This window comes from Ambystoma mexicanum, chromosome 10 (genome assembly GCF_040938575.1).
Source record: "Ambystoma mexicanum isolate Mex_15411 chromosome 10, UKY_AmexF1_1, whole genome shotgun sequence".
Taxonomy (NCBI): Eukaryota; Metazoa; Chordata; class Amphibia; order Caudata; family Ambystomatidae; genus Ambystoma; species Ambystoma mexicanum.
Window position 1 is genome coordinate 846,647,943 of NC_090932.1, and position 21,855 is coordinate 846,669,797.

The window sequence follows — 21,855 nt, forward strand, 5'->3', positions numbered from 1 at the left end:
ATATTAAATTCCAAGATGGGCTGTACTGTGCTGCTAGAAGTTCTTCAAAAAAGGTAGCAGGTGCCCCTCTCCAGAAAGAACATGGCATGATAACCTGTTCTGTGTTTTTTTTCCCACTTTGAGAGTTCGCAGCCATCGTTTTTTGCCCACTGTACCTTTCACAGATGGGAAATATCCATTTGCAGATCAGTCTTTGTCCCGCCCACATGGGAAGTCCAGCACCGAAATGCTATGGCAATTCCCTTCTGAACAAGTGTACCAACAGCAACCCTATACACATGTTTCAGGCTTGTTGGTACTCATCAGTGAGGTGGAGCTGTTCCTCTCTGGGCACAGTGAGCAGGGAGTCCCCGTCTAGGTTCCCCCAGGTAACTCAGGGTGACCAACCCCAAGTTCCTTGCAAAACAAATTAAAAAAAGATAGTAGCCCCCCCCTCTCCAGAAAGAACATGGGATGATAACCTGTTCTGTGGTTTTATCCCACTTTAAGAGTTCACAGCCATTGCTTTTTGCTCCCTGTACTTATCACAGATGGCAAAATCCATTTGCATATCAGTCTTTGTCGGCCCACATGGGCAGTCCAGCACCAAAATGATATGGCAATTCCCTTCTGAACAAGAGTACAAACAGCAACCCCATACACGTGTTTCAGCCTTGTTGGGATTCATCAGTGAGGTGTGCTGCTGGAAGACCTACATTTGGAATTAGCTCTTGTCAAACTTTCTGATGCTGGATACCGCAATACCCGAAACTACATCTCCCAATATTCACCATGCTGCACTTCCAGATGCTGCAGATCTGAAATCATTAATTGCAAATACTTCCAGAGCCAAGCGTAGGCCCGATTCATGGAAATGTGTGCATTTCTCCCGCATTTGCCACGCGCCAAGAACGACACTGCTCGAGCCTGCATGCAGAATAAAAAATGCGCACCCTGTGTATTCATGGAATTTACTGCGCAAGGTAACTGAATTCGAAATTCGCACCCGGAAAACCCCCAACATGCCCCCACGCAAAGCAGAACCAGCCAGAACAGCTACTTTTGTGTGATCCCACGGGCACAAATGCACACACCCTTCAAACAGTGAGTGCATCTTGGCGACCCTGCGCAGGGTCCCCCGTAACTGTTGTCGGCACCCTGACAACATGCTATGATACTTTGTAACTCGGGTTAAACTCCGAAAATCTGCGTGCGAACCACCGTAAACCGTTCCTGCACCCCACTACACTGTATACACGTTCCGCTAAGTTAGATCTGAACCCCGGTTGCGTACACGCACTGCTGCGATTCCTATGTGCAAGTGTCTTTACGCCTGACTTCGGGTGGCGTAGAGATCGAGGGATTTGCGTGGCCATTTCCCTGTCAAGGGGCTGCACAGGTGGTTCCATGAATTCATATCGTTTGCCGCAATTGTGGGTGTGCGATGGACTGGCTGCGGGCTGTCCCTCGTAGTACCCACTTTTTCGCGTGTTCTTCCGCATTTTATGTGTTTTGCCCCCTTCCAAGCCCTCTGCGCAAGCCACGCCCACACTGTGCATGGTGTCTCGTGCAAGGTGTTCGACAGCTCGCAGAGACGTGCCGAGCCTGTGCAAACTCCACGCAAGTCCTGGTGAAGTCCTGGGCAATCGATTCCATGAATCGCAAACAGGATTTTGCACGCAGTTTGGCGCGCAGGTTCCCTATTTCCCACGCAAATAATTCCATGAATCAGGCCCCAAGTCTGGTAGTGGGCATTGCCGTTTTTTCAGAAATTAATGGTGCTATAACCCTGGTTAAATAAATATGCTTTAAAATTTGTATTGACCTACCTATTCAGTAGAACAGCACACAGTTCCACAAGCTCTCTCCGAAAAAGTCAACAGAAATCTCTTGCCATTTTAAATTATTTCTTTTGTCTCCAACGTCCCAGTCCAGCTCATTAATGCGCACATGAGTATTGTCAGGAAGTATGCTGTGAGCAACTGGGGCCATTAGGGTTTGTGGAATCAGTAATGGGCAGTTGTGGCAATTGCTCTTCAGAAGTTTTTATCATTAATCAGTGCAATGTAGCATGCACAAGATGATCACACTTAACTTACCACAGCTCACTATTGTGAGCTATTTAAAAAAAACAAAGAGAATCTGCATAGTCCAACTGTCCTGATAAAACTACATCTCCCACAATGCACAGCCCTGAGCCAGTGGAAGACCTGCAATCGGAATTTGCATTTTTCAACCTTCAGACAGAAATTACATCTTCGTAGACATGTTACTCTGAGCCACTGGAAAAATCTGGAACTGGATCAATCAATTTTGAATGTTTCTAATGCAGTGTAAAGTCAGTGCAAAGTCATTGTGCACTGCAAAAATTCTCTTTGCGCAGTTCCATGAGTCAGGGTTTGTGTCTGCGGTGCAAAGACACTTTTCAGCAGTGCAAAGTCACTTTGAACTATGCTAACAATTCCATGAATCAGGCTTTTTCTTCAGTCTTGCAAGAAACATAGCGTTGGAGCAAAGGAATGAACCAGGTAGGGAGTTTGAATGGGGTGCTTGGGAGTGACGCTGAATATGGGGGAGTGGAGGGAACAGAAAAGTGGGCAGAGCAGAAAGACGAGTGCAGCAGAGGGAACATCATTCAGCGACATTTTGTTTACACTTCAACCACTGACTACAATCAACAATTTCGCCCAAGCCTTTGAATGATAACTACCAGTCATTACGACCCTCTGCCACCTCACAACCTAATATGTAGCCCTAGATGCAGGCATTGCATGTACTTCTGTTCCTCGTATCACTTAGCCTTTCGAATGAGGTCAGAGACATGGCATGCTCCACTTTTTTGGTGGCCTGGGAAAAAAGGAAAGGTGTTCAACTTGAGGACGCTAGCCCACCAACCAGGAACGGGGATGATTTCACTGGTGACAATCAGGACGGTCACCAGAAGTGGTGAACATTTGATCCACCCTAGATAGTGTTGGAAGATTTGCAGGGCAGTGCCAATCTGAATGAAACCACTCTGGATCCAGTTGAAAGTAACTTAGTGAAATAAACTAAAGGTAGCTCACAGTGCACCTACCTTTAGGTTTCCTTCATCTGCAGCTAGTTTCAAAGGTGTGAGCCCACGATTATTCACAATGCTTTCCAAATATGCCACCTGTTCGCTTGGAATTAGGGAAATCAGAAGTTCATAGATTTTACAAGCCATGTTTCTATTGGGATGCAGTGCCAGCATGTGTAAAGCAGTGTTTCCTGAAATAAAATACAAAAACAATAAAATCTGCATTAGTTGAAGTATTGCTCAGTCTTCTCGCATTTTTGTAAACTCAATGGGGGTCATTACGAGTTTGGAGGTAGCCATGGTGCAAATAGCACCATGGCTGCCTCCAAACCCGTGTCTGGGTCTGTGGTGTCGGAATGGCGACTTACCAGGACATTCCGACCTATGCAGACCCGGTAAATCCCCATTTCGAAAACCATTCCCCATTCCCTTTCGAGCCCCCATAGGGCTCAAAGGGAATGGGGAAGGAGCTAATAACGGGCCCGTTATTAGCTCCATTGGGCCTCATTACGACCCAGGCGGAGGACCATGGTGCTATTAGCACCATGGTCCATGCCGGTGTCCGCCATGGCGGGAATGGGGAATTACCACCCCATTCCAAGGTTGGCGGGGCGGTAATTCCCCATGCCGCCATGGCCCTTCCCCATTCCCATTTTTGCCCCATAGGGCTCAATGGGAATGGGGAAGGCGCTAAGTACGGTGCCGCAAATTGCGGCACCGTACTTAGCACCAAGGTCCCTTTGCGGGTCCCTACTTTAACGGCTGGTAAAACCAGCCGTTAAGGTCGGGTCCCGCAAAGGGACCTTGTAATTAGGCGCTAATAGGTTAACGGCACTGCAGCCTTTTACGGCGCCGTTAACCCATTAGCACCTGGGTCGTGATGAGGCCCATTGTCCCTTAACGGGTCCCGCTAAGGGCGGCTGGTAAAACCAGCCGGCCCTAGTGGGACCTGCTAAGGGACCTCGGAATGCGGCAGTAGGGGGTTAACGGCACCGGCATCCTTACCAGTGCCGTTAACCCCCTACCGCCGTACTCAGAATGACCCCCAATGTATCTGAAGAGTGTGATTAACTGTGTGCACTGCAACAGCACTTCAAACAAGCATTGGCAATGCCAACAGTTTTGGCATTGGTGTAGGTATGGGAAAGGCATTTGCGAGGCACTGCTCTTATATGCTACCATTGATGGCCAGTTAATACCACTATGACAGTGCCTGGAAAATGCCTAGTACTTAAACGCAAGCCAAAACTGTTGGCTTTATCAATTCCTAATTTGAATAGCACGCATGATGCTCATAAATCGAGTGGTTGAAGGCAGACCTGGTTAAGACATTTTTATTACACCAGTAGTACATTTTTCAGCTCTTATGAAGTCATTGAATCTCAGAAGACTGTTTTGAATGAACACTGGCAGGCACTTTGAGCACAATGTTTGATGATACGGCTTGGTAAAGGTACCTCAAAGAGATCTCAGGAGGATGTGTTTTGGGTGGGAAGTGGGTGGGAATGGACATCAGGATTAGCATGGTCATGGGCAGTCAATGGGTGGGAAATAATCAAACAACACCTACAAGCTGTGTATCCTTCCTCAGATGCCATTATCCCTAGGTGTACTCCAATGTAATAGTTGTGGCTTATAGGTGCGCCACCTAATAGCTAACGCTAAAAAAGCAGTATATCACATTAGCCCGCACAGGCTTCATCAAAAGATGTAAGCCCATAAACCCATGCTCTGGGCAAGTTGGTGCCCCTTGCACCGTCCCCCGTTCCGCACTACCTTCATACAATGTTTACTCTACTATTAGAAAAAACTTCCCTTGATGCCACTGCCTCCTACGCCCCCTGCGCTCCTGCCTCCTGCTCTTCTGCATCTTTTCTTTAGCAGCCATGGACATGGAAGAGGGTCTCCTCCTGGAGCCCCTGTATGGCTTTTCCACGGTGGCCATCTTACCTGTAGTTTTTAGTTTTGCAGGAGTGAACGGGTTGCGCAAGGGCATTTGTGGTTTAATATAAAGTCAACACGGTATACTAATGGGAGTAACCCCTTCCCTACTGGGCCGTGTGACAGTAACAGTCCGCCACCCTTGTTACAGGCACTTGCTCCACTAAGGCCTAGTAACTAGGATTGCAGGCAGAGACCACCCGGTATCACCCGCGGGAAGTCATTGTTGCCTTAGTATGTGCAGTGTTGGAGGGTGCTAGAGGACATCTGATACCACATGTCAATAACAGATACATGTTTGCAGCACACATTACATCCTTTTTAATGTACAGTATTTTCACTATTTTGAGGCTCCAACTTATCTAGGAAACCCAGGAAAACACTGGATCCTTCTAATCCCGGAAATGTACAATATATAGTAGTAGAGGAGGAACAGCGTTAAAAACAATAATGCTAGCTTTATAAAAGAGAACGACTCGGTCACAAAAATAGAGATCATTTTATTCCAACAAAATTTTCAACAGTGTTAAAAAAATGTGTTACATGTTCTGTGTATTCAAAAAACATGAAAAATAAAAACATTTAACAACCTCAATCATGAAATGTATACAACTTGCATTCCAAAAAATGCCCATGTTTACAGAACTACTTAATAGCTAAATCACACTGCTGTACAAAGGTGTATTAGTCTGTGCACTTATGACATCACGTGCATTGCGTAAGACAACAACAAACACACTGTGTGGTTGAGATATTTTGTATCATGTTGCTTTTTATGTTCCGAATATGTCATTATTTTCTTAAGCCTGTTAAGAATTAGGTAAGTATAGAATTGTCTCTATTTTTGTGATCGTTTCATTTCATGCAGCTAACATTATTGTTTGTTAACATTGTTCTGCCTCTATTAGCATATAACATGTATCTCACCTGTTTGCATGCATCACTATTTTAAGACACCATTTTTTTTTGGCTAACTTTGTACATGCCATCTGCGTTCATTTGGGACCCTCCAGTGCAAACCTTATGGCATTGGTGCTACTGATGGCTTTGTCATCAGCGACTCCCTTGCTGCGCTTCCCCACACTCAGCACCGTGAGACAAGCTTACAGTGAAGTAGAGCACCACTCAAGCAACCAGCATATCTTACAGGCAACCAGGATATCTTACAGGCAACTAGCATATCTTACACAGTTCCCTGGACAGGACCCCCGAGCTGTGCAGTGACTACACACTCAGACAAGGGGTCGCACTAATGGAAGTTGTGCCGTGTGCAAACACCTTTGACCTTGACCCTGATGTTTTGTGTGCCCCTATTCCCACTTGACTCTCCTTTTGAACCCCAGTGCGTTGAGACAGTCTAAGAACCATAACCTGCATAACACTGTGTTGCTCCAAATCCTCTTTTTCTGTATCCTTTTCTTCTCCTCCCCTCCCTGTATTCCCTTCCCCCTTAGCATGTTGAAATTGCCAATCTCAGGGTAAATCGACAGTTCAGCATCCTTAAGAGTGGCACATTGACCACCATATGACCTTGCAATAGTTCTCTTTCAAGTAGGAACTGAGCACTTTAAAATGAAAAGTGCACTCACGCCTGAGGCACATGTTGTATTTAAGGTGTGTGTATGTGTTGGGGAGCCGGGGATGGGTTGGGGAGGCAGCATTTCAACCTCCTTTTGCTTTCTCCAACTACCAACGACACAGACGTGCATGTGATGATCCTGGCACTTGTATGACATCTCTAAATGGAAATGCTATTTCGAAATCATTTGAATGAACTCAATGACATTGCTCTATTTTGCAGAGCCTGCCGCTGCAATCAAATGCAATGCGATGCAAACTGCCCTTGTCCAAGCCGCATCACTACATTGACTGAATGGCTGATGCTCATTTCCAGCTCCTCACTCACCCAAACAACATATCTTGAGCGTAGGCACTATGCAGCCCATCCCACCCAGGCTCATAATACATTATTCTTCATACTAACTTTTATTTTCTGCTGATTTCGATCAAGTCTGCCTCCGCATCTCGTGGCAGAACAACGTTAAGCGCTGCACAACGGCCTTGTTACACAACATATCCCCTGTCCTCCAGTTGTGGAACGTGCCTCGCTCGAGAGACAGTTTTGAAACAACATGTTTTGTATTTCCACAAGTCTGATGTGCTTTTGAAAGGTGTGTAAAGGAATTCCACGCATATCTGCTGCCTTGAACTCACATTCTATTGCTGCTGAGAACGTGGCCATTCTGGGAGTCTGCTGTGCAGCACGGTATCATCCGTTCTTATAGGCTGTAATGCAGCAGTGACTGTGCTTAAGATTGTTTACGTTGGGTCGTGTTTGAGTTTGTGTTGGGTTTGCAATAGCACCTGCTGCCTTAATCCTTGGTTTTTTGTTGCCCGCGAGAAAGATTGCTTGTCTGGCAGCCTGTTTTGAATGAAAATCATTTGTGTTTGACTTCAATGTTCTTCCATTTGGGCCTGATGACTGTCCTGCTTCTCTCCCATTTGCTGCAAGTCTGCAGTCCCTGCCACACAGAGCATTCGCTGTCCAGCGACTCACTGCTACATCTACACACCACCCCAAAGGATCAGTCTTATTTAAGAAGCTGGCCAAGTAGGTTTGGCAGGAAGGGTCTGTGCCCCGCCACCACATTCATCTGTCCGGCTCTCAACCTCCTGCATTTGCCTTTCAACTCGGTCCCCTCTTCACACTGTCCTCAATGACAGCCTAGGCTGTCCAGAAAGAACCCAATGGGGCTGGAGTGGAGGGTGATATCCCCTTCCAACTCCAAACAAGCCTCCATCCATCCAGAGATTACTTAAACACATCCCAATCCAATCCCAGAACCATAGCCTGGGCATTTGTCCATCCTTGTGCCAACATATTTGCTCATTCTATTAGCTCCTTTTGATATCCCCCCCAGGGAAGGTGCAGAATGAGACATGTTTTCTTTGTTGGCATAAAACAGGTTGCTGATGTATTTTCACCATATAATAAACTCAAAACACTGCAAACAAACTTTGTGAAAATAGTTCTGAAGGTGCGGCGACTGCTCCTTGTCCAAACCTTGCTTCCCCCTTTCCCAACCAAGTCCACCGTAGGTCAAAACCCCCTCATCCATTCTTGTCTGAGCCCCACCAACCCTTGCAGGTGTTTCTGGGCTGAGGGAGTGCCGTTTAGTCAAGGGAAGCTGAGCCCTCATTGCTACCTACAGCGCCCCTGCCGCTTAGGCCGCCAAGAAGCTCTGGTCCTGAGAAGAGCGAAGATCCTTCCGGCTTTCCCACGGCTCATTCAGAGTCTTAAGCAGCAGCCTCCCGGCACATGCACTGCAAAGGTGATGCTCTGATTACTTTGACATGCTGTGTCCTTGATTTCAAGCAAATGATTGCTATGGTGGTCCCTGACTTGATGCAGCAGCACAGCAATACCTTGTGTCTGGCAGTATTCTCCAGGCACATGCACTGCACATAAAGCATTATAACAAGAGTGTATATAAAACGTGAGCTGAATTCCCCCTGTGCGCTTTTTCTGCTGCTTTGGAGGTTAGTGACCTCTCCATCCATGTATCCCTCAGTCACTGTGTCATTAATCAATTTGCTTTCCCCCTTCAGGTGGCCCAGCTACCAAATACGACTGACTGATAAGAAGCAGAAGAAAGAAAGTCACCAGTGTTGCTGTAATGCATGGCAAAAATTGCTAATGCGCACACTTTGTCCCAACTTTGACCCAGATGCGGCCCAGGCCGGAGAGTTCAATAATTCAGTTTGCCGGACCCGCGAGTCAAGACTCCCAGTGTGACGGAGCCGCTTGCTACTATGCACTACAGTTTTACCCTCAAATGCGGCCTGAGTCTGCAGCTTCAATGTCAGCAGGTCGATTCAACAATTATCTCACCCAGCGGCGGCCCGGGAAAACAAAGTAATTTGCCACACGGTGGAGGAGTGCGCCTCCAGCCCCTCCTGCTCGCTCGCTCACCATCTTGATGCTGGCGCACCCGCTGTCTTCACCGCTGCACCATCCTCACCACTCGTCCCTCAGTGGAACCTGCCGCTGACTCTGCCACTGCTCCGGACTGCTTCTCCTCATTCCCGCGACACTGCTACCTCGAGGGAACCTCCAAGGCTCATGCACCGTGGCGCTTCTTCTGGGCAGGGACTCAACTGCTTCAGGTACCGCATCTCCATCGTCTTCTTTCCAGATCAGGTGGCTGGAAACAGGTTCTTCGAGCTGGGAAAAAAATTGAGAAAACGACAGGTCCTTCGATGCGGCGGTCGTCCTTCTGATCGAGTTGGAGTCTCCTGCAGAAGGAAGCCGGCAGCTTATATGCCGCCTGGCACGCCCCTTCCTATTGTTTCTTTCGCAGGCATTTCCTTGCTTTCGTTGGCTTCCCACCCTTCAGGCCTGCCTCCTGTAAACCTCCCCCTTACCCAAGGCGGAGGGAGGAGAGGATCATGCCCCCGTTACTAGGGTGCCTCCTCCATTCCTAAATCTTTCTCTCTCTTTTTATCTCCCTAAACCTATCCTTTTAATTTAATCCATGTTTCTTCACAGCAAGATTCACGCTAGACAAATCCCAGCACATACAGCACAAACAACGACACTTGCAATTTCATTGTCAATATTCGCCGTTCTACGCCACCCTTCCCTGCTCCTCTATTCCCCGGTTTCCCATCAGGATACCCATGGTGGCGGCATAATTTGCCAAACCGCGGGGGCAAGCCTCAGTGCTGGGTGGCCACTATAGTGGTAACCGGTACAATGTAAAGACGGTTGACGTTTACTTGACGTTTACATCAATATCATTGGTACATTAGATTATATATATGCAATTAATTCACAACAATGGCACCTGCTTGGCTGCTTTAGAATATCTCAACAATTCTTGCACCAGAGTCTATCATACAAAGCTCTCGCTTCACAGGCCTTTCCTCAATGATATGTGATTTATTCCAAGGCGAGCACGTTGCTCGTGAGCTATCCCCCCAAGACAAATCTGAAGCCACGCACTGGAATCCGGGCAGTTTCAATTACCATCCTTTTGAGGCCATTACATTGAGCAGCAATAAGGTGGGTAGTTTAATTACAGTGCTTGGTATCTGCCAGTAAGAATGATCAAATATCTAATATATTATTAAATGTGCATTAATGAACACTTCATTAGCCTTACAGATATTGGGCCTAATTATGATTTGGGCCGTGCAGGTTAAATGCGACAGTATTACCGTATACCGCTGCATTATTACACCCCCCAACTATGAGTTGGGCAGAAAGTTGGAGGATTCACTTCCAGCTCTGAGCTGGAGGTAAATCGGCTGATGTTACGTCCAATTCCGCTGCAGTGATTCCACCGGAAATGCCCCATTGAGTCCTACGGACTCAAAACAAATGGAGACTTGCACCACCACCGCTACTTGTAATCCAGCGTTAATACTAGCGGACCAAGTGGCGGCAACGCTAATGCAGTCTGCGGATTTACCAACCAGATATCACACAACTCTTAATGAGGCCCATTTTTGCTATTGCCACTCATGATCATATTTAGTATCAGGGTTTAATGTGAAGGCATGACTGAAGGAGGATATTACAAGCACGCAACATCTGGAAAGGTTGCATTTCTTTTTAGAGGACACATCTGGGAAGTGAGTTTTAGAGCTTTCATGTAATGCATGTATATCTCTTTAATTTAAAGACTGGGGCCTTTGTTCCATCGGCCTGATCAGCCATTTGGCAAAAGGATGGGGCTGGAAGTACTATAAACTCTAGAATATTTACCACAATGCATGTATAATGCTGAAGTACTAGTGTATAGCAAGCACACCAGACAATGGATGAAGTGATCTTTGCACGTCACAGTACGTCGTGTTTTACGTAGACCCGATGTTGGGGGGTCCCTTGTGCCAGGTCTTTGTATGAAATTCAGATTATAATGCTCAAGAGCTGTCCTAAGATCTTGTCTAGGGCTTAGTGATTAGACATAGGTATGTGTGTTGGACTTGTGGGACCGTTGCGCGCGTATGAATGTACTCATGCACAAACCAAACATCTATGTTTCTGCTTGTTTGTTATGCTTGTTCTCTTGTTGGCAGTTTCTGTGAGAGAACTGAGGAGGCAGAGCTGTTAGGCAGTTCTTACGGCGTGGTTGCCCCTGGCAACTGTGGGACGTCTTCCATCCTGCCGCAATATGGCCAAAGCATGTTCCCTGGATGCATCTAGCTATAGCCGGATGTATGAAAGTTACTCGCATCCCATTTCGCCGAATCCTGTTTCATATTTTTTAAAACTGCTTTTTACTGCAAAAATACGAAGGGAGACCACCCACAACTCTGCTATCCCGCCACCCTCCCTTCTATATATCTAATCCAAACCCCCATCCACATGTCTGAGGTAAAGCTTTCCGGGGGGAATGGGATTCAGTTGGAATACTGCTTATGCCTAAGCAGCCCATTGGAGCCCCCATCATGTTGCACAACTGCCTGTTCTAGGGCACTGGGCACGGTCGCAAGTTGCAGGAAGCCTAACAGCAAGCTGTTAGCTGATGGGTCATTATAACGGAAGCAAGTTTTCCTCCAGATGAAAGAAATCCCTCAGGTGACAGAGGAGTCTACCTGCTAAAGTTCCACTCTGACAGGATTCCACTTGAGACATTGGCCCTCATTAAGTTTGCCAGTATCCTGGCGGTAATACTGCCAAGATACCGGCAAACAGTAATACCGTTACCAGCACCTGATCTTCCAGGATTACCAGTACGTTACAGGTGCCGGCAACGGTAGACAACATCATTTCATGGAGTTCATAGGACTCCACTTGGCGATTGCCGGTATTACCGGCACCAGTGATACCGGTGCCAGAAATGCTGGATGTTGCTTGCCAGAGGGGTGTCTGATTCACCTCCAGCTCTTGGCTGGAGTTAAACCAGGTCACCCCAACTTTGCCGGTACGGAAACGTGGTGGTATATTGAATTACGGCACGTTAGTCCTGGACCGGCAAACTTCTAATGAGTCCCATTGTGCCAAGGTTTGGGCAGCAGAACACTCATGCTTCTGTAATGAAAGAAATGAAGGAGGATGTCCCCGTAAGAAGCAGAGTTGATATTACAGCAGCAGGGGGACAAGACGTTTTCAGTCAGTCCCTGGAGCACGAAACTAGTAAAAGGAGACATAGAAGGAAACACCCTTAAACCTTTTGCTGCTTACCCAGACAGCTGCAGCCAAAAACAAGGGTTTGTTCGTGGACCCTGGGGCTTGGCGGTGAACAGATAACTCTTTACCAATCAATATATCTATCTCCCAAAAGCAGTCAAAGGATTAAGTCACTGTGAGCCGTGAGGAAAGTGATTTGCTCTAACAGGAGAATGTCCTTCATGACATTGATTTTGAGACAAAAGTACTCATGCTTTTTACCACATGTATTGCGGTGTATGGGGTTGCCCTGTCTCTTCACCATCAATTAATAGTAGGGTTGAGGTTTGCAATGCCTTCCAGTAGGATTCATTCTGGTTAAAAGCATAGGAGCTGTGAAGCGAGGATAGGGGCTGTGAAGCAAGGGTAGATCCTAACGTACCAGCAGCTCCTTAAAGAAGGAGCGTAGAGTTTGAGGAATTGGATCCATGCGCTTTTGGGAAAATTGAATTGAAAATCATCTGCCACAGCTGAGCTCCCAAATCCCATCCGAGCACTTGAAGTAAATCACTTCCAAGTTGATGAATTCTTCCAATGCCTTTTAGCCTTCTAACCCTAGTGACGGATGCATCAACCTTGGTAGCGTGCATCGAATGTATGCACAGACTTTTGAATCCTTGCCTGTTATAGCTCTTCATAATTCTGTGCAAAGCCTTTATTTACCTAAATATATCAAGTAATAGTGTGCCAATGCTTTTCTTTTTTTACAATTGAGGGAATCTTCCTTGGATCCATTGCTTTTGTCAATGTCCCTGCAGGTAGAAGCTCAGGCTTTCACCACGCTAACCGTCTCTCCAGCGAACACAGCCTGAGAACATACATGACAATTCAGGTCTTTGTGTGCCCTTTGCAGCTGGTGCAAATGATCGCCTGTAGGTGATCTTGCAAAGGCTTTCCTTGAGGTCTTTTTCCTACTAGATCTGTTCTGCTTGAAGTACTGCTGTCTTGTGGGCAGTGGAGCTAAATGCTGCTCCTCAAATGTATACTTTTGCAGCACCCCAAACCTTGAAGATATCTTCTCATCCAACAGTAACAAGGCAATAAATCTCAAATGAGGAGCCATGCGCGAAACCATCTATGACATCTTTCTTGATTGAATACATGTGCGGTGCAACACAATAGTATCACCCAAATAGTATCAGCAATTGATACACTATCAAGTTAACCCTCGTATTGGGGAAAACAACTATTTAGTAATGGGACGAGTGGACAGTGGGGAACGGGTGCATTGCTTGCAATTAGAGTGGTCGTCAAAAGACTCATGTGTTTGATCATTGTTTGGAGCTGCTTTGTTTGCTTTTTTCTTGAGGGACGTGCATGTATGCACCTGTCCAACTTTGCATTTAGGACTATATTAAGGTCACCTCCTATTACAATTTGTAATCCACTAAAACTATACATCGGCCACACTCCGAGTCTGCCTGCCGGAGCCGCTTCGCCGACAGGTCTAGCCCTGCCGGGTGCAGCAGCCACTGTAGGCAGAGACGTCACTGAAGCACTGGCAGCGTTAGCAATGGTGGCGATGCTTCCGTGAACCCATTCCCAGGGAGTACTATGGGACTCCACGGGAATGGAGACTAACATTTACCGGCACCTAGCTTCCTGGTCCTCCGGGACTTGTAATATCCTGTCGGCACCGGGAAGCTAGGTGCCGGTGAAACGTGACGAGGGTTACTGCCGGACTCGTAATGAGGCCCATCCTTTCAATACTGATTTGAATGAACTGGAGCCTTCACCTCTGTTTGCAGTGCAGCCTCTGCTTATGATGCTTCTTCGTTTCACATTTCTTTCGAAGACATGGGAAAGTGTCCCATGCAAAGGACCTGTGCCATTTCCGCCATGTCTGCGGTGCATCACAACACATCATAGCAACAGGTTGTTCCGTCGGTAGCAATCGTGATGCAAACAGGCTGTCTGGTGGGGTGCGACTGCTCCATGTTATCCTACCCAGCTGGGCCACAAAAGCTTTGCATGCCTGATACATAACTGCAATGTTCACTTACTAGCATTGAAATGTATGCCATAGACATCAAATAAACTGGTACATAAATACATCACACCTGACAAATAAAAACACGCTAGATATTACAGATGTTCACACATACACATAATTTAACACATATGCCACATATGCATACATATATAAATATATCAAAATCACTTATATGCGCCCTGTTAAATGGCACTGGATGTCACCATCTCCCGCTGATGTGTACTATGACGTACATACCAGGGCTGCTGTTCCCCATTCCAGCCACAGAGTGTAAAGTCTGGTGACAGCCGTTGTGAAGAGGTCACGTGGAATCCACTGCTAGTTGAGATCCGAGGGGCAATGGGCACTAGGGATGCCCACCAGCTGTGTGAAGAGCTGCTTGGACCTGGAATACGGGGGATGCCCCATAGCCTCTCCAAACCCTCCATTGGGCCCCAACAGGGATCGACCGTTATTGTTCTGTGTCCTGTGCACCAGCGCTCCTGGTGTCTGTGGAAATTCTGGTGCCCAACAGAACGATGTTCACTAAAACATGGCACTTGCCGGGTATGGGTATCTCCTTACATGGTCTAGAACTTTTTTAAGGTGGTTTTGCCCGAGTCTCTGAGTTCGCAGAAGGGAACACGGATATCTGCGATCCGAGCAACTGCTCGGGTGTGTTGCGACTGGGACGCTTGTTTCTAGGCTCTTTATTCTTCCAATAGTCTCTTTCTGCCCTGTGCCTCCCCATTTCCTTTGCTTCTGGTTCCTTATCTTGCTTTGTTCCTTCCAAGTCATCTCTTCTGCCTCATTTGTTCTTCCGCTCCTCTTCCGTGGGACCCTTCCCCCTGCCCTTACTCTACCTGCTTCTGGAAAGGACGTAACCATTTTCTTTGCCTGGAGAACTATTACCCCCTTTCAAAATTCTGCTGGACCAAGAGGTTTTTCCCTGTTGGGTTTTTTCCTCTACTTGGACACCTGGGGCTCATCAGTTGCACCTCATCTGTAGACAGGGTTGCTTCTAGGGGCGGTAGACCGTTCCTCCAGGAACCCCGTACCTATCGCTTTCTTCAGTTAAGGTGCTTGCTATTGACAATTATCTCAATCCTTCTCACATAGTAGGGACCCACACAGGGGTGGATCAGATTCACAATCTCCCATATAGGACCTGGACCAAGTCATAGCAGATTAAACTTCTCATCACACGTGCGTATCATGAACCAAACCGCGCATAGAGAATGATAGGAATTCTGTCCAGTCAGCTGTGGTAAGGAAAGGACCCTCCTCTGCACCGTGTCTATCCTGTGTTAGAGCCTCAGAGAGAAATGCTCTGTAGTTGACCCAAAGCGCACAACCATTTTCTAGTGAGACTGTATGCCCGGGTTAACCTGCCTCCCCTTCATGGGAATAGAGTCTGTGCAGCGGTTTCTGGTCAAGCCTAAGTGGGGCATTTCTAGAGGGTGTCCCCTCATTCCAGCTGCCTCCAACATCCTCTTATAGTGCAGTTCTGGGGTAAACAGGTGTGCCATTGGAGTAAGGGATCTTCCTTCAGGAAGAATGTTCACATGATGGCAGAGCAGCTGAATACTGGGGCGGTGCTTGCCAGCCAGAATGCAGCCTATAAACCAACTCTCAGCATGCATGAGTGGTTGGCACTGCTATCAGGGTCACCAAGAGAATCTGGATCACACCGCAGAGTTGCATACCTGGAATGCTGCCTCTGCCTGACCGCAGAATGGTGGTGTGACCCTGTAATCCCTCAGCCGCCACCGTGACCTACTGCAAGGACACTGACTACAAAAAGAAGATGCTTAACCGACTCCAACTTGGAAGACTTTATAATTCAGAGAAGACTCTGGCCAGCGAAATTCTGTAAAGGATGACTAGCCAATCACAGGCAGTGAGACATGGGAGAAGAGGGATCCGCCTATCAGAAGAAAAACTATGGAATCAAATCAATCAGAAGCCCTGTAAAGAGCCCAAGGTTCACCCTTTAGAGACACAGGCCAGGCCACTGGCTTGGGAGTAGAGAGAGGAGTGACGGCACCAGACCCACACAGGAAGAGATAACCCAGAGCCTGCTGAGTGCTGTATATCAGACTCTGGCAGAGCAAAGACTTAAGAGTATAGAAGGAGAAACCAAAGAGCCTGCTAAGGGCTATTCGGACAATGGCAGAAAGTTCACACAGCGAAGTAGAGAAAGCCAACAGCCTTCTGTGGGCTATATCCCAGAGAAGAGAGAGACCTTTGCGTAGGAGGGCGGCCATTAGTTGTTGGGCTACAATAACACAGCCTGGCAAAGAAAGCCCTAGGCAAGGGGCAAGCAACACATTAACAAGTGAGCTGAGTGCTAGAATCCTTAAACTGTGAAGTGATGAACAGAGATGGGCACTATAACCCTGAGTCTGTAGAATCAAGAACCGCGCTGCAAGCCATAGCCCTTAGAGTGTAATCTGCAACCAAGAAGCATGTTGGGTTCTGTATCACTGAGCCTGTATATTAGAGAATCTTAGGGGAGATCAGCTTTACCATACTTAGGACCTTGAACCACATGGAGCGAACCCAGCCTGACACATTTATTGCAAGTACCCTACGCTGTTTCTTGGGTGCTTGCCCTGGATCCCATGGGATTTGCTTGCATCATCCTGTTCTACATGTACGCATGTCAGGCAGCATTTTCAATTAATTCATATTGAGTCTGGCAGCTTTTTGCCAGTGCAAAAAGTCGGCGGACTCCATAGGGATCCCCAGTATTTGCCCCGGCATGTCAATGCATGCGGGCGCAAGTGCTGGTTTATTTGTATGACAGAGAGGCAGGGCGGCGGCAGAAACACAAGTCACTTACCACCCCTCCTCTCTGCCATACAAAACCATGAAAATGTGCCATGATGGATATCTACTGCGTAAAAGCTTTACACAAGGCTTTTAGGGTGTACATACCCACCACGGCCCATGTACGATGGGTTCAAAATGAGCTCCTATGAGTGCATGCTCTCAATTGTGTTTTTCCTTATCTCAATAAATTAACCTTATTTGGTCATTGGAATTACAGGTTGGAGTTGCTAACGTGTACAGCATGTTCTGTTGCCAGTATATACTGCTATGCTCTGTACGTAGAACTATAAACCCTAAAATGGGGAATGGGGGGGGGGCGAAAGCTTATCTGTGATTTTTAATAATCAAATGCATGCCTGCTCTCCCAACAATTATGCCAAGGAATCTGTTAATCTGTTTTGTCCAATGAAGGCTGCCAACAAAATCACAATTAGACCTTTCCTAGCCTCGCCTTTTCCTCCCCCACTCCTTAGCACAGGTTTGGGGTACCTCTAATTCTTTTTTTACACTTCCAGCCTAATCACGAGTTGGGGGGTAGCCCTTAAATGCGGCGCTAACGCTATTACCGCCGCATTTAACGGTCTGCTCAAACATGAGTCTGAGAGAATTTACCCCAAGCTAAAAGCATTGTGTAAACACGCCGGAATAATTCCAATTGTCGGGTGCAATGGGGAATTACAGTTACCGGGTTGGGCGGTAACGCAAATATAGTTGGGCAGTATCTCATTCGGGATACCGCCGAAATCGTAATGAGGCCGCCCCTTGGTCTTCCTCATTCATTGAACCTTCTTAGATGACCATCTAAGAGTAAAGCCTTTGGAGATTCCTGCTCAACTCTTGCAGATTCCCCATGCATTATAAACATGGCGCCAATATATTCATGGCGTGTCTGGGCTGAGGAGGAAGCTGTAAATGCAATGGGATTTACAATGCCCTACCGCCATTTCTAAACCAGTAAACAGGTCAAGAACGTGTTTGCAGCTCAGAAAACCCCCATCCCTAACTTACTGACCCGAGTAAAGCACATATATCAATGCCCTCCAGTAGGCTAGTCTATGCAACAGCAGTCAAACACAGCCTGTGAGGAGAATGTGCAGTGTGTCCTTGGTTGCTATAGGGAGAAGGCAGCCAAGGGAAAGGCAAAAGTGCATAAGCAAAGCTAAAGTACAATGAGTTTCAGCCCAAGAAAGGAAAGGTCTGGCTTTGCACATTTGCTTAAATGGAAACTACAAGGTTTCAAGCGCTGAATAATTAACCCATCCGCTGCCCCTTCATGGCAAAACCATGACAAAGTACAAGGGAAAAGTAAAGCAAACACAGCATCAATGCGCATAACAAACAGTAAAATGTGTTCTCCTCTTCAGAGTGAAATTTGAGATGTGTAGTAGCACTGTAGTGGTACCAGGAAAAGGTGGCCATGCAATAACATTATGTTGTCGTTCCTTTTTATCTGCTTCACCTTGTTTGTCTCTTGAGTGCAACGGAGCCCCACTTTCCACTAAGAGTTGCAGAATCGTCTCGTTTCCAATGCAGGCAGCAAAGGACAGCACGTATTCCCCTGCAATGGAACACACTGAGTTACTAATGCATTTGGCAAAGAAAGCATCGATTACACAAGCAATCCGATGAGGGAGTGGAAATGAACTCATTGATGAGTCATTCTATGCGTTTCTTTTATTTTACATATTCATGAATATTGTGTTTAGTGCAGTATTTTCAAATCAAGCTCTCGCCTGTCTCTGCTTTCCTATTTTCCTTGCTTTCTCCTCCTCGTTGCTTTTCTTTCAAACCAGCCCTGTCAACCGCCTCATTCCTTTTCCACTGAATATACATATCAACTGGGTCACCCTTCTATAAACTCAGGTGACCATGATCTCTGTGTATCCAGTGGCTGCAAATGGAGTTTCGGACATTTGAATTGCTACATTTCCAGCATTGGAAAAGGCAAGAGGTCTGGCTTTGTAAATGTCCAGGGTATTTTTTCTAACCTCTCTTGATTCTCACCCACCTATGGGTACCGCCTCCATGTGGGGTGGCTCCCCACCATCAGTCACTCGCTCTAAAAGAGATTCTTTTTGTCTACAAGTCAGTCCCTGATTAGCTACTCCTTGGCTCGCAAGCTCTATCTCTCGCTACTCGGCAGAATAGCTCAGGAGCAACGTGCTCACCTTGCAAGCAAGACTACACCGAACACCACGGTTCGATCCCCGGGTCTGCGCGTGCTATAAACAACCTATCGTATCATACTCATGCCCTCTCGTCCTGGGATCTCCAGCCCTCCTCACCTTATCTGTTCCCTGACCTCACTGTGCTATCTCTCATGTTCACTCTTTCTCCCCACCTCTAGAAGTCTGCCCCCCTTGACATTAAGCCCACCCCACTTTATTCCTATTCAAGACTGCCTGGAGAAGCACATATTTTTCATTTAAGCAGCACCTCAACTTGTCACATCAATGTTCCCCATCCTGAAAAACAGAAATGGCTACTTTTCCTTCTGGCATGTCGTAAAAAGCATGCATTTGAACGGCTGGGCAGAGGCATGAAGTGGAATTACCACTTCCAGCACTAACGTACCAATCCACCGGAATTACGGTCGGAATCTGAAGTTGATGCTGGCGTTAATGCATTGGAGGGCTAGGGAATCCATGGTAAATGCTGCCTGCCATGTATTCATGCAATATGCATTTACACTATTTGCTCTAGGAACTGCAAAAAAGGTGTACAGGTGGTTTTGGCTATGTGTACTCTTTTTTGCACTTTGTAGTGTAAATGATGAAAAGTAAATGACTGGACCGTTTTGCACATATGTGCAAACATAACATGTCCCTTCCGTGGAATTTACGCTTTGAAGAAAGTGACCCTCAAAAGAGCTCATGGGACAAAGTTGATCAGATCGACGGTGTTGGAAACAAAACGGTCACACTATTTTTAACATTTTTAGAAATAGTACATCTATTCATTCTACAAAACGTGTGCAGTGAAATGCAGTGACACAAAATATTAGCTGCTGCTTTAAAATAATACTGAGTGCCACAAACCTAAGCAGCTTTCTAAAACATCATGGAAACAATTACACTGTCTTCCAATACCACTATTTTGTGAGCAAAATGGTTCCTTTATAATGGAGGCATTCACTCACCATAATGTGTTTTTACATTACATGCCGCAGCTCAAAAATACGTTCTAGGTCAAACAACCTTTTATTTTTTTCAAATGGAGACTAAATCAAGTTAGAAAGACTGCTCCGTGACCGCATGGAGCAGTCTTTCTAAATGGAACTGTCACGCCCCTGCGGCACACGAGTTTGCGCAGTGGCTGACAGGTTCAGCGGGACCTGGACGCGCAGGACGAGGAGAACGGGTAATTGAGTCTGTGCGTTTGGCTGTGTTTTGGTTTGGGCGAGTCTCGAGTGGGTGGGGGCTGAGAGATGGGGTTTGGGTGGCAAAACACCTGATTTCAAGGAAATCCCGCGGGAGAGGGTGGGGGTAGGGCTGAGGGTGGTCAGAGGCATGGAGGATCAATGGGTGGCTAGGTGGGTGGAACTCTCTGAATATACAAATATGCTGGTTGTTCAATCAATAGAAAATCGGTCATTGTAAATCGGTCCTTTTCTCTTGAGAGCTTTAAAATTAGGTCTTTTCACATAGAACCCAAAATTGTAACACACAAGCAAAATTCACACTAAATAGAAACATTATCATACAGTAGACACAAACAACTAATCAGCAATATTGTCAGGCATTCCCTTGCACACATGAAACACTACTTTAATTAAGATTCAATGGGATAATTAAAAGTATTCTGTGCCTAATGGAACCAGGGTCGGACTGGAACAAGAAATAGGCCCGGACACCCAAAAAAAAGTGGCCCTCCCTCGCCTCAAAAAAGTGGCCCAGCCTTCAAGGTCACCTCAAAAAGTGGCCCACCCCTTGCATCAAGAAAAGTGGCCCTCAAACCATCATCAATGCAAGCAGACGTGCAAGGCCAAATGATAATATGTTATTGTATAGCATCTACTCTTAAGCTCTTTTTTATAGAACAAATATGCATACAATATCACCCAACCTGTGTTGGTACTCATTTATCAACCTCAGAAGGATGAAAGTCTGAGATGGCCTTGCTGGGATTCGAACCTGCAAATCACACACACACATCGCAGAAGCAAGCACTCAACCCACTGAGCTATCAAATCAGCAATAGTAAACTGAGCAATTGTTATGTAGTGGATACCATTAAACTGGTAACTGAGATTTAATAGCAGACCAGTTAAGTTCATCTGCAAGTCTGTGCAAATTTGGCCGCATTTCAAGACTGCGTGCATCTACTTTTCGGGCTTCAGATCAGAGGTTGGCAAAATAGGGAAAGCAGCACCCTCACAGGACATTCCATACTCTGAGCACTCGTTACCTCATACATGCAAACAAACATCCTGAACAGCATGCTATGCAGATAGGAAAGATAGACACATTACAACACGGCATTCATTGCGGCACAATGAAGACTAGTCAATGGCCACTTGATGTGCATGGTCAAATATTTCTACACTGAGCACAAGCTTTTAGGCACAAGGATTTCCACATTTCCAAGAGGCAGGCAACATTTAAAGAAGGTGCATCCGTTGCACCTTTTTTTTTATTCTTTCAGTAATGGGGCAATGGAAGCAAAGTGTTTTGCATAGGTTCAATCACACTGACATGTAAGCTGGAGTATGAACTCAGGCATCATGGCTTCACGGGACTACAGCTAAAGAGGCAGTGCTTTCTTGTTACTGACTGCTTGATTACCAAGCATCAGGTATTCCCCTCATAGGCTATTGCGGGGAATATGGTTTGCAGTGATACTGCATTACAAATCTGACTGTGCATTATTCTAAATAGTACGATGTGCTACTTC

The 21,855-nt window shown here is 46.5% G+C and overlaps 1 protein-coding gene across 1 annotated transcript in view; it reads right to left on the reverse strand.

Moving 5' to 3' along the window:
- The window catches only part of LOC138491789 (transient receptor potential cation channel subfamily V member 6-like), a 599,702-nt gene that overhangs the window by 321,017 nt on the left and 256,830 nt on the right, over positions 1-21,855 (reverse strand). Inside the window, exons 5-6 of the mRNA XM_069618497.1 lie at positions 18,422-18,520; positions 3,056-3,228 (exon numbers count right to left, since the gene is read on the reverse strand). Coding sequence (XP_069474598.1) covers positions 3,056-3,228; positions 18,422-18,520 — 272 coding nt within the window. The remainder of the gene's footprint in view (positions 1-3,055; positions 3,229-18,421; positions 18,521-21,855) is intronic.